At 38.9% G+C, this 27,239-nt stretch overlaps 1 protein-coding gene across 8 annotated transcripts; it reads left to right on the top strand.

Moving 5' to 3' along the window:
* On the top strand, positions 1 to 27,239 carry LOC132140803 (phosphatidylinositol 3-kinase regulatory subunit alpha-like). 8 transcript variants are annotated; one of them, XM_059549789.1, is made up of 15 exons: positions 1 to 389; positions 11,772 to 11,867; positions 11,962 to 12,036; positions 14,960 to 15,091; positions 18,949 to 19,150; positions 19,233 to 19,315; positions 23,854 to 23,956; positions 24,059 to 24,157; positions 24,252 to 24,432; positions 24,552 to 24,677; positions 24,806 to 24,948; positions 25,037 to 25,213; positions 25,357 to 25,431; positions 25,518 to 25,688; positions 25,873 to 27,239. In XM_059549789.1, exons 1-15 carry the CDS (start codon positions 59 to 61, stop codon positions 26,060 to 26,062), a joined length of 2,184 nt encoding a protein of 727 aa, XP_059405772.1. In that variant the 5' UTR covers positions 1 to 58; the 3' UTR covers positions 26,063 to 27,239. The 8 variants fall into 8 exon arrangements, with proteins under 8 accessions (XP_059405772.1, XP_059405771.1, XP_059405774.1 ...); XM_059549788.1 differs by having other exon boundaries at positions 23,854 to 23,960; positions 24,063 to 24,157; XM_059549791.1 differs by lacking the exons at positions 1 to 389; positions 11,772 to 11,867; positions 11,962 to 12,036; ... (1 more) ...; positions 18,949 to 19,150; positions 19,233 to 19,315 and adding an exon at positions 21,102 to 21,371.

Here is a 27,239-nt window from a genome sequence, read left to right as displayed (position 1 = left end):
TTGGTTCAAAGAACCTATAATTTTTGTGACACCAAAAGTTTGAGACGACACCATCAAAATGAGTGCAGAAGGATATCAGTACAGAGCACTGTATGACTATAAGAAAGAGAGGGAGGAGGATATTGACCTGCATTTAGGGGACATTCTTACAGTCAATAAAGGTGCACTACTCTCAGTTGGTTACACTGAGGGGATGGAGGAGAGACCAGATGAAATCGGATGGCTGCCTGGCTTTAATGAAACCACTCAGGAAAAGGGGGACTTTCCTGGTACGTACGTGGAGTTCATCGGGAAGAAAAAGATTTCTCCACCAACTCCCAAACCAAGACCCCCTAGGCCTCTACCAGTGGCCCCAGGGCCTGCAAGGCCAGACTCAGACTCTGAGCAAAGTAAGTGAGCTTTTGGTGGGGGGTGGTTCAGCACATTTTTTTTAACCACATTGAGTCCTCAGGAAATGTTGCTAACTCAGCCTAATCCTACGTTGGCTACATAAGGACCCCAGCTTGGTGCACTATGGTCCAAATGAGCTTGAGAATTAAAAATATTTATTTCTCAAACCCTCTACATGTCTACCATTTTGAGCTGCTGTTTAGATAGTTGCTTAATTCCACAGAAGCTGTCTATAGTTAACTTTTAGATAATATTTGGTCACCAGAGTTGACCTTAACCAGTGGTCACAAAGCAGGTCTTCCTTTATATACAGTATAAAAATTGTCATCAACCATTTTAGCTTGGTTTCGTTGGATCTCAGCGTGCATAATTCTCTTTCCTCTTAACTAGATTCATTCATGTTGATGCCAAACCCACGTGCCTCTCTCAAAATACTCACTCGCCACTTTTTCCATTTTCGTAACTAGTGACCAGATTTTACACCACTATTTCATCAAGAGATTGGATTTATAGCTGCAGCACACAAATGTCCCCTGAATATTTAAGGCTGTTTTAGGTTTGCACTGGGCTTTGATTCGTAATTGCAAACATGGCTGGAAGCCGAGATCTGGATGAAGGCCTGCACACAGTAGTTTGTAATTGTCTGGCGTGGCTGCATCTTTCACACAGCCACAGTATGAGCATTTAGAGCCCCCTATGGCTCCTTCAACATATCTCCCAGGGGCCGTTTCACCAAGGAGGTTCAACCAACTCTGAGTTTATACTTGAACTCTGAGTTGACTTAACCTGAGATGGGAAACTCTCAGATGATTTAATCAACTCTAAATTGACTGACTCTGAGTTAAGCGCGTATACCACAACTACAAAAAGCCGTCTGCATAAGTCAGACTCGATACAAATGTAATTCTTCTCAGTGTTATAATTTCACAGGTGAACTGGCAAAACGTTAGATTAGTGTACTAATATTTAATCATTTTATGGTATCTCATGGGCAAAAAAATATATGTAAAATAATAATATTAATAATAATATTTTAAGTGCATTTTTCTTTTTCTACTTTTTCCCTCATTTCATTTAACATACTCAGAGTTTTCACTTAACCTCCTTTGTGAAACGGCCCCCAGATCTCTTAATCTGTTGTTTTGGTCTACGCTGTCTTCATATGCCAACTGTTACATTTCTTTTCTAGTCTAAAAAGGTTTCATCTTTATATTTATTGTACATGATACAATACAATTTCTAAGTGCTTTCATTCTTGAACGTTTGTGGACCCAAATCCATTTGACAAGTTTCCATTTAGTTTGTTTGAGTTTAGTTTGTGTGGGAATGTTTGTCAACAGTCAGTATCTTTACTCTTCCATTTGGTGATATTAATGGTAGAGAAAGTATTTACATTTTAAAGTGTGTTAAATTTAACCCAGTTTCCCATATACAGCCAGTATTCTTATGAATTTTTTTTCCTTGTTTGCCTCAGTGGCCATGGTGACAACTAAGTTAGATGTTTTTCACGTTATGAAACATAGATTATAAGTGAGATATGCCACTCAGAATCATTGCTGTTGAAAAGCAGTGGCAAACTTGTTTGCTACTTCCTTGTCCTATGTGGTTTGATGCATAAAACCACACAAAAACTTCTACTTTTCCTGGAGGTCACGATTGCTTAAGCAGCATGACTGGGGATAAGGTGTCACTATGGCCTCTTTCTATTCTGAATGACCATTCGGAGGGGAGAGATATAGAGAACAGGGTTTTGTGGAATGTGAACCAGAAGCAGATCTGGATGATGGCCAGAGCTCTTGGCATTATGCTTCTCACACAGGAGAAACAGGACTCAAACCCTGAAGCCCCCCCACACCACCACTAAAGCCACATATAATTCCAACTCTAAAGCCTAAGCACCTTTGACTTGGCTGTGACAATTTAAAGGACTGAAACCTGAGGCTGTTTTACACGGTACACTTTTAGGTAGATGATTTTAGTCTTACTAGAAAATGTCTGGTTTTTCTTCCTCATTTAAAATGACTAACTTATACTTGTTTTTCCTGAATTTCCCTTAGTAAGTTTATTTGCATTACTGTTGCATAAAGAATCAGTGTAGAGTGAAGTGAAATGCCAGAAAATGATTTTCAATATTGATGCTTGAAGTATTTCTTATTGTGACAAATGTTATTTCTTGTGAAACTCCAGAGCCAACTGAGCTCATTTAGAAATGTGTTCCCCTTTTTCTTTAAAACTAAGAAAATAGTGTCATATAAATTGTGTTATCCACAACATAAAAATGGTACTAACGGGAATATTTAACAAAGACTCACAGCATTATAGACTAGACTGTGATTTAATGTGTGATAGGAACTATTGCATCCTAAATCCTAGAAATGAAAATGTTCTTTTCGGTTCCGAAAGCTGTACAAGTCAGTCCCTAAACATACATTAGTCCCTAAAAATATATACAGGTGTATCTCAGTAAATTAGAATGTCATGGTGCATCTCAAATTAGTTCATAGGAAAAGTTTATTTATTTCAGTAATTCAACTAAAATTTTGAAACCCGTAAAATGACATTCCCAGAATTTTTTTTTGCGTGACAGCCTACATCTAAGTTTCATTATTTTAGTGTTACCATAATGGTATGGTAATGGTTTATTTTTTTATTTATTTTTTTACCATAACCCCCCCGCCCCAATACTGTGTACCGTGCAGTTAAAAGTCATTACTACTAAGATCACTGTGAATGTATTGTGTATTACATTGTATTGTGTTATGGCACACTGGTTTCCCTTCTTATTGCCTCGCTGTGTTTCAGATTTATTAACTGCCACTGAATGCTCTTCCAGACTTTTTTTCGTTCTCTGTCCGCCCTAGCTCTCTTATTTCTCCATCTTCCTCTTTGAATTTTTTGATTCTTCTTCTGTGGTCCAACCTGACGACTGGGTTTAAGGGGAGTGTTCAGCTTGGGGCCTCTAGCTTTCTCTCTCTCTCTGAGCCGCAGGGGCTCACTTCAGAGAACAGCAGATGTGGAATTCCAGTCCATACCGGCTCCCAGGCTGTTTTTTAACACTAACATTCTCCTTTCTGTGGGCCTCTGGAGTGAGAGGATCCGTATTTGCCCAGCCCAGCTTTTTGCACAAATCTTGTTCTATTTCTTAACCCATTCTTGCTAAAGCTTTCGACTGCATTCAGGTTCCACAAAATCTATGGCTCAATTTTTCCTTCATTTGGGTTCCAAGTCAGACTTATGATATATAATTATTATTATTTTATTTTTTTCTTTGCGTGACTTTGACCAGGGAATTAGATCTTTTATGGCTTAAACTTCTTCTATTCAATGAAAATTAGAGTTCCTCTTTATCTGCAACTGTTCTGTTTTATTGCATTGAGAATTGTGAGGCTGAGCTGGTAAACATATGGCATGAGCATTTGACCATTTTTTTAATGTAATATTGCAGTGATTATTATAAATTATTCATCCATGCACATCATTATTTTAAGAAATTCATATGCCCTTGTAATAAATTTCAAATTACTTCCCCTCCCTTTTCTCTGATAACATATGGTGCAAAAGTGGGACAATCCATCACTCACATTCGATCGCAGAAATAGCAAACAACAACAATCAAATGATCAAATCAATTCTTGAAGGACCAAATTAAATCTGCCCTACTTTTTTTCTCATTCAAGAAGCTGTTTCACTTGGATATGTTTCTCACAATAGGGTAGGCTATTACAACTTCTGTTTCATACAACTTATATAGTGGAAAGATTTTTTTTTTCTTCAATGGCCAATATATAGTTCAATAATAAATACGAGGAAATGGCTAAATAAATTATAGTTGTAGTGTTTACAAAAGTGGACTAGTCATCCAAAAACTGATTTGTGATTTGATATTTTCATTTTAGCAGTGCTTTTAGTTAGCTTGCTGTGCTTAAAGCTGTTTAAAACATTTTTAAATTTAATTAATTGAGCTTATTTAATGTTTCCTTCTGAATGTTTGAGTGTCCCATCAGTGTTATGTTTAAGAATGTCAAGTTAATGCAATAACATTTTTTTTTTAGAAATTATGTACAGCTTGCTTTAGAAATAAAATGTTCATTAAGGCCAGGACTTCAGTATTCTGTTTAAATGGCTAATTAAAATAGATGTGATCAAACTTTTTAAATGCAAGGCCTAGATTCCTGTGCTTCATAAGATATGGCAGTCTTTTAGCATGTGAGTTGTCAAAGGTGATGCTGTGCTCCGATGTTATCTCCTTATTACTTGTTCTTTTAATTATATCTCAATCTTATTGACAGGCCTCTTGTAGTGGTTGTGCAGTTCCTGAACATTTATTTAAAGAAAGCAGATCACAAATTAATTGACAAAAAAAAAACCTTCCTGTGAGAAAGTACATGTGAAAACTGCCAGGGAGAGCTGTGACAGTTAACTGAAATTGTGAGCTGGTTGGACGAAGGCATTGCTGGTGTTTGAGATAATGTGCTGCTCTCCTTTTTGGGGCCTCTTCAGTTCTTGATTGAGCTGCATGGAGCAGCTCTTTGAGGGAGAATTGTTGCTGGGTTTTGTAAAGTATGTGCACTTTCCTCTAACCAAGCAGTAAACCAGTACATATGGCAAGGTACCTAAAAAGTTAGTACATTTATTGATCTATTTTAGATCATTTTAAATATATTTTTAGGTACCCTAAAACACCGATGGATGGATGGATAGACTATTATTATACATATTATTCTTTATTGAATATATATTACTATATTTAGCATTATAGTAAAATAAGTATAAAGTGACAATGTATTTAAAAAAAAAAATACAAATTTAAACATCACCTTCAAAGTCAACAACTTTGTCTAGAATGCTGCACAGGACATTTTCTCAAATAACTTTGTGAGGTGCATCCTGCTATTTCTTCAAGTTTATTTCCCTGCTAAAGGCATTGTTCCTATGCAGAGTAATGGCACTCATTAGATCATGGTGGTTGTAACCGGGGCAGGACTGGTTTGTGGCTGTGGGCGTAATGGTGCACGTTCCTGTGGCTTAGCTGGAAACTGCTTGTGCCCAGTCACCACATTTAGCATCATGACGAATCAGTACAATTGTCTCTAAGTGCTGGTGCAGTAGGCGGCTGAAAAGTGTTCTTGCAAAAAGAAATCTGTGCTGTTCCAGTTGACTGCGTTTGACAGGGTATGGAATGGCCATTACACATCCACTGTTTTAAATCGACTTGTTCTCTGATGCCAGATAAAGCAAGAAAAATTCTCTATGGCTCCTTCTGAAGAATTAAGTGCTACATTGCATAACAGTCACAAGAGATCATATCTGTTGGAGCCTCTAGGTCAAAAGTGTATTGAAATTGTATAAGGTATAAGCAGTAACATGCAAAACCTGGAAAAGGAACTTGTCATACTGAAAGGACTGGACTTCAGTAGAGGGTTGTTGCAATGGATGTGGTACCGTGGTGAAAGCTGCTGTTTATTGGGATGTGCGTGAGAGTGTGTACATGTGGTCTTCATTAATGATCGCCTCCAGAGACACGGGTCTGAATTGGAAAATCTTCTTACTGAATGACAAGCATGTCTGCTTGGCGGATTAGAAACATGTTGCAAGAGGAGGAGCAAGAGCAGCAGCAAAAAAGCTGAACTGAAATATGCAAAAAGGATAACTGAGTTTTGGTGCTACCCCATCCCCCATTTATCGTTGGCGTGGATGTTGGTTATGTGAAGAGACATGGAAGTGTTTGTATATAATAGAAACTAAACACCAGTGGTGGGAGAGAACAGAGCAGATGTAGAGCCTTTTTCCAAGCCCATGTAGTAGAGTCGAAGTCCAACTTCAAGTTAATTTTACTAATTCAGTTCCTTTGGATTGTTTGTTTAAAAAAGGACGATTTTCCTAGAAGTCCGGACCCTTTTTTCCGTACAGGTTTCTAATGGGTGTTTAACAGCCTTTTTGTTTCAGCAAAAATCTAGTTTACAATGTTCAAGCATCTTTAAGGAAAAATGTATATCTTGTGTCTTGTGACCTAATTGCGATTTGTTTCAAAGTTCTCTCCCCTGTGAGCTTTTGATGTGTGTGCTATCAGAGGCGTTTTCACACACTGTCCTAAGAGAGACACTGTCCCTTTGCTTTTACATTGACTGATTAATCACTGTAATATCTCACATTGCTCACAAGTGCCTTTTTGTCTCAAGTCTTTCTGTTGACAAGTGGGTTGTTTGAAAACCCCTTTCTTCTGTTGGTTTTAGCTGTTAAACTCTTAACTGATAGGACAGGGGTTCTCAAAATCTACATTCAAAGGTTCAAATCTGAATTTTCATAAATATCAAAACTCCGGACCGGAACAATTGATTATTACAAAACTTGTTTTTAATAAACATACATAACCAATAAACACTTTTTCACATTTAATAACAAGTGTAAAAGTGGTAAAATTAATTTAAGTGTTCACAACAGAGGTCGACTGATATGGGTTTTTCTCTGGCCGATGCCAATATTAAGAAATCAGGGCAACGGATGGCCAATGTATGATGCAGTTTTTTTTTTTGTTTGTTTGTTTTTTTGCCGATATGTATCGACGATTTGCTTGAGTAAATGTTTATTGCAGGTTACAAGATAGTAGTAGTAGTAGTAGTAGTAGTCAAGTCAAGTCATCTTTATTTATATAGCGCTTTAAACAAAATACATTACATCAAAGCAACTGAACAACATTCATTAGCAAAACAGTGTGTCAATAATGCAAAAGGACAGTTAAAGGCAGTTCATCATTGAATTCAGTGATGTCATCTCTGTTCAGTTTAAATGGTGTCTGTGCATTTATTTGCAATCAAGTCAATGATTAGTAGTAGTAGTAGTTAGTGTTGTCACAGTACCAAAAGTTCAGTATTCGGTACCGATACCAGTGAAAATCCACGGTTCTCGGTACCAATTTCAGTACCAAAGCAAAACACAAAAATATGCCAATTAAAAAAAAAATAACTTTTTAGCACTAAAAATAAAACCAATGCCATTCTTTATACTTATTTACAATTGTGTTTAAAGTTTTTCTACAAGTTATATAATTATGAAAAACAGTAAACAAGTTTCACCCAAATTTAATTTGTCTTTTAATTTATGAAATTTAAACACATTTTATTTTTGGTAAATAAAGGGGATTTGCTATTAAAATTAAAACATGGAAGAAATATTGTGATTTATTTATTTAAAAAATAAAGTTTTATAAATTTTTTCAACAGTAGTAGCAGTATCACATACATTTTACTAAATAATAGTAATATTTCTAGCACAATGCCTTTATGTAAAAATTAACCTTTAGGCCTAATGAATGCATATTTGTCATTTTAACTGAACTTAAGACTGGTGGTGATGCTTAAGATATTTTTGGTCATTGAGGGTTTCTGTAAAAAAAATAGTAATAGATCATATTAATTATTATTAAAAGATAATACTACTACTAATTCTACTATCATACTAATGTATATACAATGCACTATGAATTGATGAGCTGCTGGGTTCATGAATATTAATCACGTTGTCTGCGTTCGGTCAAACTGATTTGCTGAAATCAAAACAGTGACGGTACTAGATTAGCGCCAGTCAATGAAATTGCCATTTCGCATTAACTCCGCCCACTACCGGAGAAACCGGTATGTCTTCTGCTTGTTCGAAAATGAATATGAATAATTCTAAATGAACTCCATTATTTTGACAGGAGAAGACAACAAAGAATAGTTTACATATAGCGTGTCGATTCAGCGTGGTAAGACTCTAGCTCTCTCTCTCTTTGCATGTGTGAGAAACAGCGCTATCAGTAAAGCGACGGTGAGTTTTGCGCCTTCACAAAGAGTTTACAGAGCGTCAAATACAGGTGCGCTGTGCGTCCATTGAGATGAACTGAAAAGTTCAGATCGCTTGATGGAGAGAGAACTCTGAAGCTCAGATGCTGAAATTAATGCAAGCGTCATGCGCTTCAGTCTATGTAGTAAACAAACCCGCACGTCTCTGCCATTCATTAATTCACACAGAGAAGCGCAGAACACTGATTCATATTTCAAACAACTTTTGCGGCTTAACAATTACAGATACTGGTCCATATGGAGATTTGATTCGATTCATTTATGCTAACAAATTCCATGACTGTCCATATTAAAATGTAAGTTTCATTTTCATGACTGGATTTTGAGATTCCGTCCTCGTTTTCTGCTTCGCGGAAATTATAGCGCTGAAACGGGTTTGAACGGGACCTCGGTACTACCAGTACTTAAAGAAACCTGGTACCGTCACATTTAAATTTTTTTAGTACCGACTTGGTACCGAAGTACCGGGTCTTTTGACAACAGTAGTAGTAGTAGTAGTAGTAGTAGTAGTAGCCTAATTCATAGTAATAATACATGGGTCAAAACTGAAGCAAATTCTCAAAAAAGTTATGAAGCTTTTTGTTTGCTTGCTGACTGTCACACCAGTGTTTCCCACAGACTTGCAAATTCAAATTAATTCTCTGCCAAAAGGAAGCACTGTTGGAGTGGGAGATATAGCGGTTTCCCAGGTAACGGATGCAAACAAATAAGCTACTTCATCAAGCATTACAGGAAAGACTAAATTAAAATGACATTGACCTTTTCTGAAGACTGTCGGTTCTTTTCAAAGATAAGAAGTTTTTTTCATCACACCCACGCTGCATTTTAATTTTGAAACGTACAGTGCTCCGTTTATTAAATGAATTATAAGCCTTTTGGAAAATCTATTTGTAGTCAGTTTTGATGTAGTAACAAGTTGCCACACATAACACTTGGACACTGCTATAAGACAAATGGCCATAATCTAATTGATTGATGAAAATTTTATTATGAAGTGAAGTGTCGCACAATTACATTAAACACTCACTGAATGTCATGACAACAGTGTCACGCAGGAAAACTTTAAATATCTCACCTTCTCTTTTATTTTGGACCATCTCCAAGAAGACATTAAAAAAAAAAAAAACTTAATGAATGATTTACAAGTTTAACATGACTTTATCAAAGTAAGAAATATAATCAGTTCTCTTGAAATATGAGAGTCCGGGCTTTGAGAAGCACTGCAATAGGCAACACAAAATATTCCTTTTTATATAATTGTAATGAATTTTCATTATCACTTCAGTATAGGGACCAATTCTCACTATTGACCAGTTGCTCATCAGCATGCCTATTATTAACATGTTGGCTGTTTATTAGTACTTAAAAAGCACATATACATCCCTAATCCTACCCAATACCTAAACTTAACAACTACCTTACAAACTGTTAATAAGCAGCAAATTTTGTTTGGCCAAAGGAGAACTGCCCCCTTAGTTCTTTGCCACTGTCCACTTAGTTGGGCACCTTGAACTTCTTGCAATATTGTTGACTTGATTGCACAAATGCTATTTGAACTGAACGATGACATCAATGAATTCAATGATCCATTGTCTTTTACTGAAAAAAAAATGTCTTTAGAACCATGTGTACTTTCTCTGATCTTAGTCTGTGGTTCAGATGTGCTGAGTTTGTTCTACAAACCCAGGAAGCTGCTTTCCCTTCTTTAATCTGGACTCCTTTTCCTTGCATCCCATGTCATAGAAATAACAGGACCACCACACATTCAGACACTATGCATGTTCAGACTTTCACACTGACTCCCTCTTCCATGAGTTGCTACAGCAACCAGAATCTGCAGCCCACTTTGATTGGCTGTCTGAATCTGAGCTGGGCTGCTTTCTGCCTGTTTTCTGTTTGTTTAATTTGCTTGCAGAGAACTAAAGGCATTTTAAGCTGTTTTTCACTCACAAATGTTGCTAATGTTTACCCTTTACTTGTAACCGAGTGAATGCATCTTTAATTGTTTCCATTGCCTGGTCGATTGTGTGATCTCAGCTGCACAGCTTGGATAAATTAAGCCTGGTAGTTGAAAACAGAAGATGTTTTCATCTGGATCTTTCTAAAGCATTGTTCACTGGAACACTCACTCACTACGTTCCCACTATTGCTACTCGCAGTGGGTTGACGAGCTTGGCGTGAGTATGATCTTGCGTGAGTTCACGGCGCAGTGCATCTTGCTGGGCTGCCCAGTTCTTAGTGAAGCTTGCTTATATTTGGCATGTAGCACGTCACGTATCTTGTTTTGGAAAGTGGTCAGACTTAGTTTTCAATGAACAATAAATAGCCAAAAAATTCAATTTTTTCAAGACCCTGTGAGCAACAACCCATTGCAATGTGTTTTACATGGTCAAAACCTAAGAACTAAAGTCTAGTTCCTCTTTAGTTACTTCAAGAAGGTGTCTCGAGGACATAGTGGAACCTTGAACCAAAACATTTGGACCATTTTACTGGCATCAATCTTGAATGTCATTCAATCTAGCCATGTAGAAGGCCAGTGCTATCAGGTCACCATGAGTTACTTAGAAGCAACTCAATCCCCCCTCCCCTTTCAGTCTCACGTCTCTGCCGGAAATGCCCATCCAACACATGTAAATAAAACAAGACTCTTGGAATATACAGTTCTACCCTGAAATGGGGTATGAATTATGACATTTATTTTATTTATTTTGAAATTTGAAGCCGTTTCACAGAAAATGAATAACTCTCCTTATGCTCGATGTTGCCTTGGCAGTAATGGACTCCAGATGGCTTTTGTCTTTCAAAGTGAAGTTCAAGAGAATCAGTCTGATATCTACAACTTTCCTTGCTTATCTCCCAGGCTAGCAAAAAAAAGCCCAGAGCCTTGGGACTGAACAAGACTATTATGTCTAATGGCTTAAACCCCCATTTCTTTGTGTGTTTTTACTTTTTTTTGTTTTATTTAGGCAGCCTCCAAACTTTTAATTTGAGTCATTCCTTTTAAGAAACAGCAAAGATACTCTTGATACATCTATAAAAAAGGCTCTGTAAAGGGAATCCATTCATAATCTGCTGTTTAAATCTATGGCCTCGGATGCTGGTAACAGTCAAGTCTTTTAGAAATCCTAGCCTTTTAAAATGCTGTGCAGCGAATCCAAATAAAACTCCAGCTAGTCCCGCAGCCCTTTCATGCCCGCACCTGGACTTGTAGATCTCAGCAACCCTACACCAGCGGCTGCATTCTGTTTGCTTTAGCTTTCTCGTCCACCTTTACTGTACACTTAATCATAAGCGCCAGCCCTAAACCCCCTCCGGCCATGCTTAGATGTGCCATCCAAATGTGCTTCTTGCTGTACTACATAAATACATGAGGACCATTATTGATCTAAGCGTGCCGTGACTGTGGAGTGGGTCATGGTGTAAAATTCTTGTTTTCCTTGGAGGCTTTGAAATGGAGTTTGGTGCTTAATGAAAAGCTAGTAGTTGTTCAAAGGTACCTGGTGGCTTTTTGACTTGAGCTTTCAACTTTCTCTACTCTAGGCTCCAGCGCTCTGGAAGACCTGGCGGAGCAGTTCGCACCTCCAGAGGTAGCACCACCCATGCTACTCAAGTTCCTTGAGGCCATTGAGAGGAAAGGTGAATAGAATCCATCATGCATATTTCTTTGTATGTGCACACTGTAATTATTGCATTTTCTACATGTATTAACTCTCATATAAACTCTGTACAGGTCTAGACAACCCTACACTCTACAGAAACTTCACTGATGGAGGAGGGCTGGATATCAGACAGTGCTTTGATAGTGGTGAGTGATGTATTCCATTAGGTGTTGCTCATGTTAGCCATCTTAAACTGGTGCGATGCAACAAAAGCTTTCTGTCCATGCTGGCCATGGAACACTGCCTTAACCAGCACAGTTGGATACTATCACTCCAATTTAAAAAACTTCAACCTGATGTAATAAAATGTACAACATGTCTCACACAACTGGTGCTACAAACGTGGTTTCTTGAGAAAATGTTCTGTCAGTTGTCGAAGCAGTCAGATGTACAATCCTGTTCCTCATGTACATACTTATTATCGTAATTACAATAACTATGTACTAACCCTGAACCTACCCCTAAACTTAACCCTTCCCCCCTTAGTTACCTTGTATTAGCAGAACTTTCTTAGATAAATACACTGTAAGTACACTTTAAGTACATGCACACGTACTGTAAAATACACCTAAAATTCCATAGACTTAAGGTCTTTGCACATGTTAAACATAAATACTTTAGCACTAGATTCGGGACCTCATGTTGTGTCAGTCACGTTTATACTACCTCCGAAACTTTCATCCATCATTAAAAAAAATGCTCCTGGTTCGATTTTCTGTATTTTTAGCAAGCATTTTCCATAGCAAGCATTTTGATAGTAAAGGATGAAGAATACAGAAAAAACTAGGGATGCACCGAAATGAAAAATCTTGGCCGAAGCCGAACAAAATGAAGTGCTGGACCGAAGGTTGAATACCGAACACGGTTTTTAATATTTTTCCCCCATATAGTCCTATTTTGCCGCCTTTTTTTCTCACCATTGCATTAATTATATTGGCAAAATGTGTTTTTTACTGTTTTGCTCCATTATAAAACAACAATTTAAAAATATTTACGTAACACTGAACATTTTTATAATGTTCTAGCGGACATTATACAACCTGAATTCCGGAAAAGTTGGGACGTTTTTTAAATTTTAATAAAATGAAAACTAAAAGACTTTCAAATCACATGAGCCAATATTTTATTCACAATAGAACATAGATAACATAGCAAATGTTTAAACTGAGAAAGTTTACAATTTTATGCACAAAATGAGCTCATTTCAATTTTGATTTCTGCTACAGGTCTCAAAATAGTTGGGACGGGGCATGTTTACCATGGTGTAGCATCTCCTTTTCTTTTCAAAACAGTTTGAAGACGTCTGGGCATTGAGGCTATGAGTTGCTGGAGTTTTGCTGTTGGAATTTGGTCCCATTCTTGCCTTATATAGATTTCCAGCTGCTGAAGAGTTCGTGGTCGTCTTTGACGTATTTTTCGTTTAATGATGCGCCAAATGTTCTCTATAGGTGAAAGATCTGGACTACAGGCAGGCCAGGTTAGCACCCGGACTCTTCTACGACAAAGCCATGCTGTTGTTATAGCTGCAGTATGTGGTTTTGCATTGTCCTGCTGAAATAAACAAGGCCTTCCCTGAAATAGACGTTGTTTGGAGGGAAGCATATGTTGCTCTAAAACCTTTATATACCTTTCAGCATTCACAGAGCCTTCCAAAACATGCAAGCTGCCCATACCGTATGCACTTATGCACCCCCATACCATCAGAGATGCTGGCTTTTGAACTGAACGCTGATAACATGCTGGAAGGTCTCCCTCCTCTTTAGCCCGGAGGACACGGCGTCCGTGATTGTGGAGTCCGTCAAATTTGGACTCGTCTGACCATAAAACACTATTCCACTTTGAAATAGTCCATTTTAAATGAGCCTTGGCCCACAGGACACGACGGCGCTTCTGGACCATGTTCACATATGGCTTCCTTTTTGCATGATAGAGCTTTAGTTGGCATCTGCTGATGGCACGGCGGATCGTGTTTACCGACAGTGGTTTCTGAAAGTATTCCTGGGCCCATTTAGTAATGTCATTGACACAATCATGCCGATGAGTGATGCAGTGTCGTCTGAGAGCCCGAAGACCACGGGCATCCAATAAAGGTCTCCGGCCTTGTCCCTTACGCACAGAGATTTCTCCAGTTTCTCTGAATCTTTTGATGATGTTATGCACTGTAGATGATGAGATTTGCAAAGCCTTTGCAATTTGACGTTGAGGAACATTGTTTTTAAAGTTTTCCACAATTTTTTTTACGCAGTCTTTCACAGATTGGAGAGCCCCATGCCCATCTTTACTTCTGAGAGACTCTGCTCCTCTAAGACAAAGCTTTTATAGCTAATCATGTTACAGACCTGATATCAATTAACTTAATTAATCACTAGATGTTCTCCCAGCTGAATCTTTTCAAAACTGCTTGCTTTTTTAGCCATTTGTTGCCCCCGTGCCAACTTTTTTGAGACCTGTAGCAGGCATTAAATTTTAAATGAGCTAATTAAGTGGATAAAAGTGTAAAATTTCTCAGTTTAAACATTTGCTACGTTATCTATGTTCTATTGTGAATAAAATATTGGCTCATGTGATTTGAAATTCCTTTAGTTTTCATTTTATTAAAATTTAAAAAATGTCCCAACTTTTCCGGAATTCGGGTTGTACCAGCAAAACACAATTTAACTTAAAATTAAGAAGTTAGTAAAATATTTTTCGGCCAGTTTTGAGACTTGAATCAGGTACGTATTTTTACTGTACAAATAAAGGCAGCCTTGCTGAGCAGAAGAGACTTCTTTCAAAACAGTCATTGTTCGGTACATATTATTCTGCATTTTTGCCGAACACCGAAAGATTGTCACAGACTTGGCAATGGATTTTGACCCAGAACACCCTAGCAACCATATACAGCTACTCTGAATACTTTAAGATACCACATTCACGTACTGGCAACCACCAAGTTAGCATTGTTACATTGAGCACCACTCATTCTTTAAACATACTACAAATGGACATCGTAGCTAAAGCTGGTTAAGGTGAAAATCGATAGATCGAAAAGATCTAATGCTTACTTATGTTTGTGTTCTTTGAATTTAGACCCTGCCTCAGTGGATCTTGAGCAGATGGACCTTCAGATGTTGTGTGATGGTCTGAGAAGGTATCTTCAAGATCTACCTCAGCCTGTCATCCCCTCTTTGGTCTATAGCGAGATGATACGCATCGCTCAAGGTGGGTTTCTATAGGATTAAAGCATTTCAGCGTTAGATTAACAGCCCTACAATTCTCAGGGGGTTTTTATGATATAATAATAATCCATATTAATACAACTATGTGAATCATTGGATTTACAGATGCACGAGTTGCCAATTCTTCCACAAAACGAATGTTTAAGATGCTATGAAATGCTGTGGATTGAGTCCTTTTAAAATCAGTTCATTCATCGGTCAGCATAGTCAGTGGTGTCAAAAGTATTGGCATTCATTACTCGAGTAGAAGTATAGATACTAGGGTTTAAAAAGACTTTTGTAGAAGTTGAAGTATCAACTCAAGGTTTTTACTCAAGTAAAAGTGTAAAAGTACTGGTTTAAAAACTACTTAAAGTATAAAAGTAAAAGTAATGTAAGGAAAAAAAAAATGCCATTAAGAACGAAAGCTTAGGCCGCGCCACAGTGGCCTATTGTGCACTACCCCACCTCCTCAAAAAAACATTTTTTTTAAAGGCCATAGGTCATAATGACTATAATGTTATTTTAAAATGTTCATGTTGAAAAATTAGGGATGCACTAGGCTACATGTTTCAGCCACATATATGCCCATTGAAAATGAACGCACTTTAGTACAATGCAAATACATTAAAGAACTAGAGATATGATGACTAGTTGCCTAAAAGTATTGTTATGGTTCAAAAAGTCAAACTTCAGAGGCATGTCATCAATAACCTTTTAATGGAATGTAAATGTACATCCAAGCTTATCTGCAGGAATCTGCGAGGGCAATGGACAAGAACATTGGTGCAGGCTTAGTAACAATTACCCTTGTATGGTTGTCTATTTACAATAAACATTATAGTGCTGTCAAAATGAATGATTAATCCAAGTGTTTATTCGAAAACTAAAAATGAAAAATAACTCATAATCCTGATACCTTCTTGATTGATAGCTTCCTGTTTTCACTACATACGTCTGCTATGACCAGTGTTGGGGGGGTAAGGAGTTACAAAGTTGGTATAGCCTACTTATCACAACATTGTCAATCGTGTCGTCAATCGCAAACTATAATTTATTAAGACGTCTCGCTACAGAACTACCTACAGTAGCTTAATTTGTGGAGGATGAAGAGAAAGCACCCATTTGGTAAATGAGCCAGTGAGAAATAATAACTTTTAAGTAGGGTCCAGTGCCTTTTCGATACTTTTAAAACGGTACCGGTGCCTAAACGGTGCCTGAACTGATACTTAAAAAAAAAAAGGAACCACAAAAAAAACTATGGATAACATTAAAGAACATTACAAATATTTAAAATAAATCCATAGCTTTCACACGCTCCTTGGATGCTCTCGTTTCCCAAGTTGTGCTTCCCTTAATCTAAGGCTAATAAATGTATTTCACAATCTGGGTCATTATTTAATACAAAACCACACATAATGTTTCTACTGTATCTGTGTCACTCACTCTGATATTTAGTTAAGATGAGTGCTGTCTGTCACTGTCTTTAATCAGTTCTGTGAATTACTGTATGCTCATTCTTTATAAAGTAGCAACAATGTCGTTTGTAAAGTACAGTACTGTGCAAAAGTCTTAGGCACATTAGTATTTTCACCCCAAAAAAGGGATTTAAACCAGTTATTTATATCTTTTGCTGTAGTGTGTCAGAAGGAAATATCAGTTTGCCATTAATTTTAATAATAATCTAGAGCGATTCTGAATGCACAAGCAGTCTGACGACAGCAAAATTAATGTTTGGAAATGTAAACTGATATTTTATACTGACACACTACTGCAAAATATATAAATAACTGGCCAAACACCATTCTTTTAAGTGAACATACTAACGTGCCTAAGACTTTTGCACAGTAGTATATGTATAAAGTACGTATGATTAGATTAAGTATATTTAAATAAGTGTAATTAAAGTATGTGTTCAATCATATGTGTTAAGGGCTAGATTTTCGCTGGAGGAAACAGCTGTGGTTAGATGACAAGCGAAAACTTAACAGTAGATGAGAAACCGACTGCTCCGTCCCTCGTGACCTTTTGTAAACTGTATTTATGACAAAGAACTGCACAGATATGGATGTTCTAACAATCTATCGATAAACGCATACCTTGTGTCCTCTGTTTGTGTTTAAGTGCGCATGCGCTGCTCCGCTCGTGGTCTGCGGGTTGAAGAGCGCGCTGAAAGACGGAGAGGAGACGGGTCTGACGCCGGTTTCATATGACATTTAAGCGGACTGACACTGAGGCGATCAGATACCGGTTCCATACCCAACCCTACTTTTAAGAAATATATATTTTTGATAAACGAACCCAACACTGGCTATGTCCTTGCAGGAGTGTGATGTGATTTGTGTCACGTGCAGGTGCGATGGATCAAGTACAAACCAATAGGGTGTCGGAATGGTATACGTTTATACTTCTCATCCAACCACAATCCAATTCACTTCATCCGGATGGCGCGATTTATCTGGATAGGTTTTTTTTTTTTTTTTAATGATGACAAAATTAAAACAAGCCGAAATGAAATAACAGTAACGAAGCTATTTTTAAAATGTAAGGAGTAGAAAGTACAGATACTTGCGTGAAAATGTAAGGAGTAGAAGTAAAAAGTCGGCTGAAAAATAATTACTCAAGTAAAGTATAGATGCCCCAAATTTCTACTTAAGTAATGTAACAAAGTATTTGTACTTCGTTACTTAACACCTCTGAGCATAGTAACATTCATATGCTATGTTCTAGCTATGAAAGTACAGCTCCTATGTTAACAGATCAGATTTTGGTAACTTATCAAGTCACCAATGAAATCACACTATAACAATAGCTTAAAATTAGCTTCTTTAGCTAAAATATGTATTTTTAAAGAATTTTGATTGGGTTGATTATGCTAATACACATTTTTGAATAAGGGCTTTCAGTTATTTTATTTGAAATAAAGGAATTCCTTTCAGCGCTCGTGTTCTGAGTTCCGTCTCTCTCTCTGATGGTCCTTCAAATTAAACTCAAAGGCCCTAAACCAAAGAATGTTTGGAATAATTAGAAAATTTTTCATTGATCTCAATTCATTATTAGAGCCACAGGGTGGTGCTATTGTTCTGATGTGTGTTAGCCAAATGGTGAACCTCCTTTAATTGCAATAATGTAAAACAAGGAGTCCTCATAAAATGAAGTTTTGCACACTCCCATGAACTTCTGAAAGCATCACTGCTGACTCATCTAGGAAGATCGTGTGTTTGTATCATCACAGCGTGTGCTTTTATGAGTACACATGTTCCAACACTTAACCTGATTTAGTGTCTACAAACCCCAGATAATTCGACAGTGAAAAGTATTCCAGGTGTTGTATTGGTGGTTGGCTTGAGGATGTTAACTTTATCTGCCCTTGCTGTGTGACTGAACATTTTGCCCGTGTGCAGAACAAACTTTAAGCGGTGTAAACTAGCACTTATCTAGTTTGAAAGAGAACACTGTGATATTTATTTATTTTTTGTTTTTTCAGTTCTCTTTTGGGTAGTGTACAGTCACGTGGCTGGAAACAGGATATCTGTGGTTAATAGATCTAAAGCAAACCTGAAAACTTATCTGCAACATCAGCGCTGTCAACCAATCAACTCTCAGAGTACCTTACTCTGTCATTGTCTCGCTTAAGATCTTGTGCGGTTAGTTGCTCACTGCGCACTGAGCACAATTTTCCACATGACTGCATGTACATTTTTTTTTTCATATGTCCTCGCTGATTATTATGTTTAGCTCACTATAAATACATAGCCCTTGAGACAAATGTCGAGGGTCATGTTCTGACGACACACTAAGTGTATTAAAGTGGGTGTAATAGCCTTTTTTTAACACTCTTTTGTCTTTCTATCTCTTCAGAAGTGCAGGGTACAGACGAATGCGCACATCATCTGCGGCTGGTGGCCAGCTCCTCTGCACTTCCTCCGCAGTACTGGCTGACACTGCAGAGCTTGCTGCGCCACTTCTCCCGTGTATGCCAGGCCTCAGCTGCCAACCTGCTTAGTGCTCGTGCCCTCGCTGAGATCTTCAGCCCGGCACTCTTCAGGCTACAGCCCACCAGGTACACCCTCACACATATATGCTTGCATATCACGTTGTTGCCAGCTAGCAAAACAAACGTAATGTTCCATTTCCCTTCCCAGCTGTGAGCCCAGCCCAGAGGCACACATCCGGATAATTGAAGTCCTGGTGACCAGTGAATGGAGTGACAGTCAGGCGGCTCCAGGTGAAGAAAACCTTTTCTGTTGAGTACAAACCACAAATTTCAAAGCAATGGTTCCCAACCAATAAGTTATTTTAAATTAATTTATTGGAATTTAGTTATATTAACAAAAAAAAGTAAAACTTTAAAACAATATTCAAATGCAGTGTTGAAGTCAAAAAGGTTGAGAAACACTGCTCTTTGGCATTACAAATAGTGCAGTCATTCTGCTTTTTACTGATAGAAATGTTTTTGACAGGACAAGAGACAATGGTGGGGGAATAGGATAGCGATGACAAGATATATTCAAACTAGTGTTGTCCAAACATTTAGAACCATGGCTCAATGTCTCACATGCACTTTATTTGTAATGTATTAGAGTAGATGGAGGGTAGGCAACAGTGGAAAGAACATAAGTAACTGAGGCTACATTTACACGACAACAATGTAGTCAAAAGTTGGAAAGTTTTTCCCTTGTGTTTTTAAAAAGTTTCACATATGCACAACAATGTTTTCAAAATGATTTGCGTTTACACATATTCGCGAAAACTGCCAAAACACTGTATTATGTATGCCAGGCCAGTAGTTGGCGCTGTCACCTGGTTGGTAAACAGTACCTGTAGAGAAGAGACAAATATGTTGTATATGTTGCGTTTCAGCTGTTGGTTGTGATATGGGTGAAGTATATCCACACTTTGCTGAAGAAGCGTTAGCAAACTCTTGAGCAGCAACAACAGTACCATATACTCCGAAATATTGCTGAAATGGGCAGAAAAGAGTTGTAAAAAAGGGAGATGTCCAGTTGTGATTCATTTTATGCAGGAAAAAGACAACAGCATTGATGTTCTTAATTCTTATATAAAGTAGCTGTGCCCCTTCACTTCATCAATGTGTATATTCTGTTCCACTCCCTTGCTTTTGTGGGTCAGGTTCATTTAGAGATAGGACAGACCATAGAGACACTTCTGCTGTGTGAATGCTGCCCTCAACACAGACTAGTTGTCTAGTTGGGCTTTTATAGCAGCAGTAAAGTCTCTCTCCCTGTCTTTATCAGTCTATCTCTCTCAGGCTGCAAGGGGCCCCAAGTCTGGCTGTGTGACTGTTTAAATGTTTTATTACCTGTTAGGGCCTATTTATACCTTGCCCTGGCATGGAGCGAGCTCAGCTGTCAGTAATTTGCACCTGCAGGAGGCTGGGTTGGGCGAGCCAAGACTCAAAAGCACACTTGCCTCCTTTCTGCTCGGGCAGCTCGATTTCTTCCTGTACCTTATGTGCAAGCTTTTAAACAAACACGGATCACACAAGTGCCACCTTTAACTGCTACTAGTTGCCTTACCAACCTGCCCATACACGATTCCTGCAGATGTGGCAGTGGATAGCTGTGGATGTGTGTGTTAATTTAAGTGTAAGGGTGCATGTGTGCACATGTTCCTAGTTACTGGGTGTCTATTTTAGGCTGGTGGCAAAAGGCACACTTGGATTGGGATGGATGAAGTGCGGTCTGCTCCACAGAGCTCTCTTGTTCCCCTGCAACGATGGCTGTTCTGTCTTGCGTGCATTCTCACACACTTGCAAACATTCACTTCCGAGGAATTTACTCCACCCACCGGCCCCCTCCTGCCTGTGAAACATTCCCCTCCCAAAACATAAGGGTGCACAGCTCAGCAAATATTTGAACCTGAGTTAATCATGAGACTGAACCCTTGGAGCTAGACGGAGCGAATGAGCAGAGAGAGAGAGAAAGTTAGTTAGCAGCAGTGCGACCTCAGCAATCATTAACCTAGCTGTCCTGGAGCAGGCGTCATCCCCCCCCCCCCATTCCCCCCCTACCTCAGACCTGCTTTAGTTCGTCAGGCTCTACGGTTTCAACCTGTCGCACTCAGCTTCTTGTTATCAGCTTGGCTTTTGCTGAATTTCTTAAGACTGGTACAGTGACAAGGCTCCGACGCCTGTCAAGTGGGAATATTTCTTTCAAAAGGACTGTCTCTTTGATTTACCAAGAATCACAAGAAATGCTTACCAGACGGATTTGCTGAATAAAAGGTTGCTTGACTTCTGCTGAACATGCACAACCTGCAATGTAAGTGTGTGATTTTGGTGTCTCCGAAAGATTGGTTACTTTTATACAAACAAAATTATGTCATTGCTTTGGGAAAGTTACCCGGCTTTTTAGAGAGCATGGTAGTGGCTCTTCTCAGATATCCTGTTTTAGCTCTTTCACAGACTTGAATATCCATGCTTCTCCTCTGTGTGATTGCTATGCAAAGTGGGTTAACCTGTTTGACTGACACTGGCATGTCTGAACATGTGAGGTGAACGTGTTGTATAAATTACCTAAAAAAAAAAAAAAAAAAAAGTTAGGTTATAAAATGTCTTTAAAATGCAAAGAGTCAGTTTGCTTTGTAAACTAAAGTTTTAAGGGTTTTTTAATATGCTGCTTTATCCAGAAACAGTCAGTTACACTTCACCTACTGCATGACTTTTAAACACCCCAGCTGAAGTGCCTCTCTGACCTGTCATTAGAGTGCTGAGCATGACAATAACCCACGTTCCTGGAGCCGTTTTTAACCCTACTTAGAACTGTGACTATTTCAGGTACATTCTCAAGCTCAAAAAGCTGATCTCTCCCCTTCTAGTTTTCCATGAGTCGCATTTGGGGATTATAAGAAGTATTTGCAAGCCGTGCCTGCCTGCCTCCTACTCCAGCCTTGTCTTTGACGTAGGGACTGCCTACGTGCCACTGCAGCAGCGATCAGAGCTCTGCTTTTGTCTGCCTACCAGCAGAGGGGCAGTACTGATCGCTTCAGCTCAGAGAAAGGAGGGGCTTAGCAAAGCTGCATCATAGATACAGGAAGGGAGGGGGTGACAGAGGAAGACTGTGTGAGCCTTCAGTTCCTTTCCTTATATGAAAGATGCTGTGCTGCAGTGAACTGTGTCAGTGTTTTACCTCCCTGAGTTTGGCAGAATTGAAACAGCTTAGACAACCCTTATGTTCCACATGGATAAAGGACATTGCTGGATCAGATACTTTGGAGCAGATACATCTTTCTTTGCTACATTTCTCATTGCTGACATTTGAATGGACCAAGCACTGTTGCAATGACATTACTGCTCTCAGGACTTCAGTCCCGCTGCACCATTGGCTGGGGTAAGTGATGCAATGGTTTTCACTGAACCCACTCTCAAAGGCTTTTCGAAAATTGATCTGGAAGCAATGAGCAAGAAGAACCTGGATTTATAGTATCTATTCAGAGGAAGTTTGTCAAAAACTGTATGTGAATCCTTCCAGATATGCAACAAACAATTAAGCATAGCAGATTTAGAGAGCCTGAGACTTGACACTGGATCAGGAGCTGGATCAGACCTGCTGTTTTACATAGAAATAGATGTGCCAGGTAACTGTTGAAGTTGGTACATAACAAACATGTCATTCTTAAGGCTCAATTTGATTGGCGTCAGCACTGTATGTTGTCTTGGATGCATTCGTTCATCTCAAAACCGTTGTAATATTTGTTCTTATGGTGAAACATGGATTAGTCATTACATAGATTACTGTGAGTCTTTTATGGAGGATGTATCTTCTGCAAGTACCGCAGAGCATTGGGTGATTTGTCAGATAGATTCTTGTAGGTGTATCTAGTTTAATATCGTTGTGTGATTGCACTAGGCAGAAAATGCTTAGCGATGATAGTGACTGAAGTGAACAAAGGAGAGACAGTGAGTGTGCATGAGGGGGTGTGGGGGTTGGAAGATAAAAATAGCCCACCGCTTCAGCTCTGCCCCGTGCTCCACGGAGACTGCACTGGCCCTGCTGCTTCCCGTCACTCGGCCCAGCAGCCAATCAGATGCAATCTCTGCCTCTATCCAGCAAAGCAACATGTTCTCAGTGGTTAAGGATTATTGCATGAATGTGCATTTTGCAATGGCTGAATGTGCCTATCAGTGGGTCTGTGCATGCTGTCAAATGTCATTGCTTCTAGAGATGGGGCTAGTTCTGTTCTGAAACACTTGTTGTAAAGGTCAAATAACTGATATCAAATTCAAATAAAAGCTCCTTTCCCAGTCTTGTATCTCCGTGACTTATATGTTTGATTGTGCATCTCAGGAACAGCTTATGTGGTATAATTCTGGCCAGATCCAGAAATGGTGATGAAAAGATTTTTTGGAAGGTTCAATGAAATACATTCTCACTGAGTAAAGAATCCAACTCCCTGCTGAGTGCTCAAGAGGCATGTGCACAGCTGCATTTAATGAAATGGAAAACGCTGAAAGGGGAGGAGGCAAGAAGAAAACTGCAGTAACCGTTGCATTCTTTTAAAACATGACTGTCACATTTACGGGAAAACAACATTCATAGTTAACTTGACAGAAAAACACCAAAAGATGTTTTAGGGGTTTTCCTTTCTCCTCATCAGATGAAAGCATCCTTTAGTAATATTGTTGTTTAATATTGACACACAAGTTTGAGCATGCCTACACATGTTGTCTGTGTAAATGACCTTGGGTGCTGCTGGTTCATCAGCAGTTCTGGTCTCAACCAGTTTCTCTTTTTCTCTTTACAGCACTACCTCCCAAGCCACCCAAACCAATGTCTGTCACTAACAACGGTATGAACAACAACATGGCTCTGCAAGATGCTGAATGGTACTGGGGGGACATCTCCAGGCAAGTACTCATCATACCTTTGGTCAGATAAGCATGCATTTTTGTTTAATTGTTCTTTTTAATGTTTCTTTTTGTAAAAGTTTGACTCCCTTTCTGATGCAGGGAGGAGGTCAACGAAAAGCTTCGGGACACTGCTGATGGTACATTTTTGGTCCGAGATGCCTCCACTAAAATGCATGGGGATTACACACTGACATTGAGGTACGTTCTCCTTTGTAAAAACCCATATGTATTGCGGGTGCTTGCCTTGATCTAAAAAGGTTGATCTAAATACTACTACTTGTTGGCCATACAGGAAAGGAGGTAACAACAAGCTGATTAAAATCTTCCACCGTGATGGAAAATATGGCTTTTCAGACCCCCTAACTTTCAACTCTGTTGTTGAGTTGATCAACCACTATCGGCACGAGTCTCTCGCCCAGTACAACCCCAAACTAGATGTGAAACTACTGTACCCTGTGTCCAAGCACCAACAGGTAATTATCCTCTGATTTCACTAGAATAAAGAGTGTCCTGAAGAACTTCACTCTATAGTCTAGATCATCAAGTTTCATTTAAGAACATTTTATTGGATGTATGTTTTTTGTATTTACAGGATCAGGTGGTAAAGGAGGACAATGTTGAAGCTGTTGGGAAGAAGTTGCACGAATACCACCAGCAGTACCAAGAAAAGAACAAAGAGTACGACCGACTCTATGAGGAATACACTCGAACATCACAGGTGTTCCCTTAAATGTGTTTATAGTAGATGGCTTACTATATGTGTTTCAGTCAAGTATTTCACCCAGAGCTTGAGAAAATCTCTTCAGGGAAAGCTCACATTCTGACATACTTTGTTCTGCTCACTAGGAAATACAAATGAAAAGGACTGCTATTGAAGCTTTTAATGAGACCATAAAGATCTTTGAAGAGCAGTGCCAGACGCAAGAACGGTACAGCAAAGAATATATTGAGAAGTTCAGGAGAGAAGGCAATGAGAAGGAAATCCAACGGTGAGTCCTGAAGCTGAGAATTCCGAAGTAGTCTTTTGGCAAGCATTTCAGACGTGTAATGCAGCTTCTCTGCAATGTTTCAATGCAGGATAATGGTCAACTATGAGAAATTAAAATCGCGCATCAGTGAAATTGTGGACAGCAAACGTCGTCTTGAGGAAGATCTAAAGAAGCAAGCAGCAGACTACAGAGAGATCGACAAGCGGATGAACAGCATTAAGCCTGACCTCATCCAGCTCAGAAAGACCAGGGATCAGTACCTCATGTAAGTAACTCGTACTACATAAGTTCTGTACTTCAAATTTAACACTCAGGATACAATCTTGCATTAAGAATGACTATATGGAGTACAATGTAATAAAAAATTCTCTTTTTTCATTTGTTTATTTTATTTTTTTTGCTGGACAGGTGGTTGACACAGAAAGGGGTCCGACAGAAAAAACTCAACGAATGGTTGGGAATCAAAAACGACAACCAGGACGAGTGAGTATTCTGCTATCATGTTATTGCCACTTGACATTTAAAAGTTTTCCCGGCTTGCTAAATCAAACTCTCCACTTCTGTGCTAGTCAATACTCAATGGTGGATGACGATGAGGATTTGCCACACCATGACGAACGCTCCTGGAAGCTGGGTAACATTAACCGCATCCAGGCAGAGGCCCTGCTGCGGGGCAAGAGAGACGGAACATTCCTGGTCAGGGACAGCAGCAAAGCTGGATGTTACGCCTGTAGTGTTGTGTACGTACCACTTTTTTGTGCTTGTAGGGCAACATCAGTTCACATGTTCTTTTTTTTCTTTTTTTTTTACATAGACATCACTTGACATTCTGTGCAATTCATTGACTACTAGAACAGTTGCATGTTGAAATGGGAAATTGCAAAAGGCACTGATGACTAAAACCATCTCTTTGTCTTCTCACAGTGTGGATGGTGAGGTCAAGCACTGCGTCATCAACAAGACACCCACAGGATATGGCTTTGCTGAGCCCTACAACCTTTACAGCTCTCTGAAAGAACTGGTCTTGCACTACCAGCATACGTCCCTGGTTCAGCACAATGACTCTTTGAATGTCACGTTAGCGTACCCAGTCTACTCGCACCAGAGGCGATGAGAACTCGTGAACACACCCTTGGGACTTGTCACAAACACGGGAGTTGAGAAAGGGCCTCCCCTCGAATGGAGACGCCTCCAGTGAGGCTGCTCCCGAGGGCTGCGTTTTGCCTTGAAACATATCGGAAAGCCAAGAAAGCAAAACCCAAAATTTCAGCCACTGAGACTTTTGCCAGTCTGAATGTAGTTTTCTTTGAGTGGAAACTGCTAAAATGTAACTCTCTCTCCCAAACTGGAGGACTTCGGAGGCCTTTTCCAAATGGTGCTTGTTCATTTCAAAGCTTTACCCGCTGCTGAAATGTGGAACAATGATTAAACCTCTAGAGTGCATCTTTTTTTACCTCTTCTACCCCGACCTGCTCTGTGCAGGTCCCCGTGTGTGTGTGTGTGTGTGTGTGTACGAGAGAATGTGACCAAAACTTACAGTATCTGAAAGCTATCGGGATGTTCGACATGTTTAATTTTTTTATGAACAGACCATGGAATCAGCTGATCCAATGTAGCAAGATGGCACTTTCGAAACAGTATCTACTTGTTTTCCTGTAAGAGACTCCTACACAAACATTGATATGACACATCTCGCCTGAAAGGAGCAGTGTGACGAGAAGTAAACGAGATGCTTGGCATTTCTTTTGTGAGCATTATAGTGACCGACTCTAAATCCATTTCTGCTTTATGGACTGGCAAGAAAGGAACTGAAACGGACTTCAAACTGTACATACAGATGGCATCAAAAGCTATGTGACAAAACCATATTGTACCAAAAACACAGTTCCTTCTCAGTTGTATTCTAATCTGCTATGCAAATTCTGTATTTTCCATCTTCTCTGCAGAGTTGTGATTTTAATTTACATGTTGCTACCCATAATATAAACTTGTTTTTATTGCTTAAAGTATTTTTTTATGAATCTAAGAGGATATTTTAAGTGTCAAAGCACCAAGAAGGGTGGCTTCAGTTTTACAGAAAAAGTGTGGAAAAAGTAATATTACATATTTCTTTATCAGCCACTGGTAAAATTAAAGAGTATTTTATTAGTGTTTTTCACATGGAGCTGATTTTCTCTTGGGCAGAGCCTGGAGGACATTAGTGCTGCTTCTGTCTACAGTTAATGGTAATATATATCTGAACATTTTCACTAGAACAAACATAAACGAATAAATCATGATGTTTGAAATAA

The sequence above is a fragment of the Carassius carassius genome, chromosome 5, assembly GCF_963082965.1.
Source record: "Carassius carassius chromosome 5, fCarCar2.1, whole genome shotgun sequence".
Taxonomy (NCBI): Eukaryota; Metazoa; Chordata; class Actinopteri; order Cypriniformes; family Cyprinidae; genus Carassius; species Carassius carassius.
The sequence above is the reverse complement of the archived record's forward strand: the minus strand, read 5'-3'. Positions and strand labels throughout refer to the sequence as shown.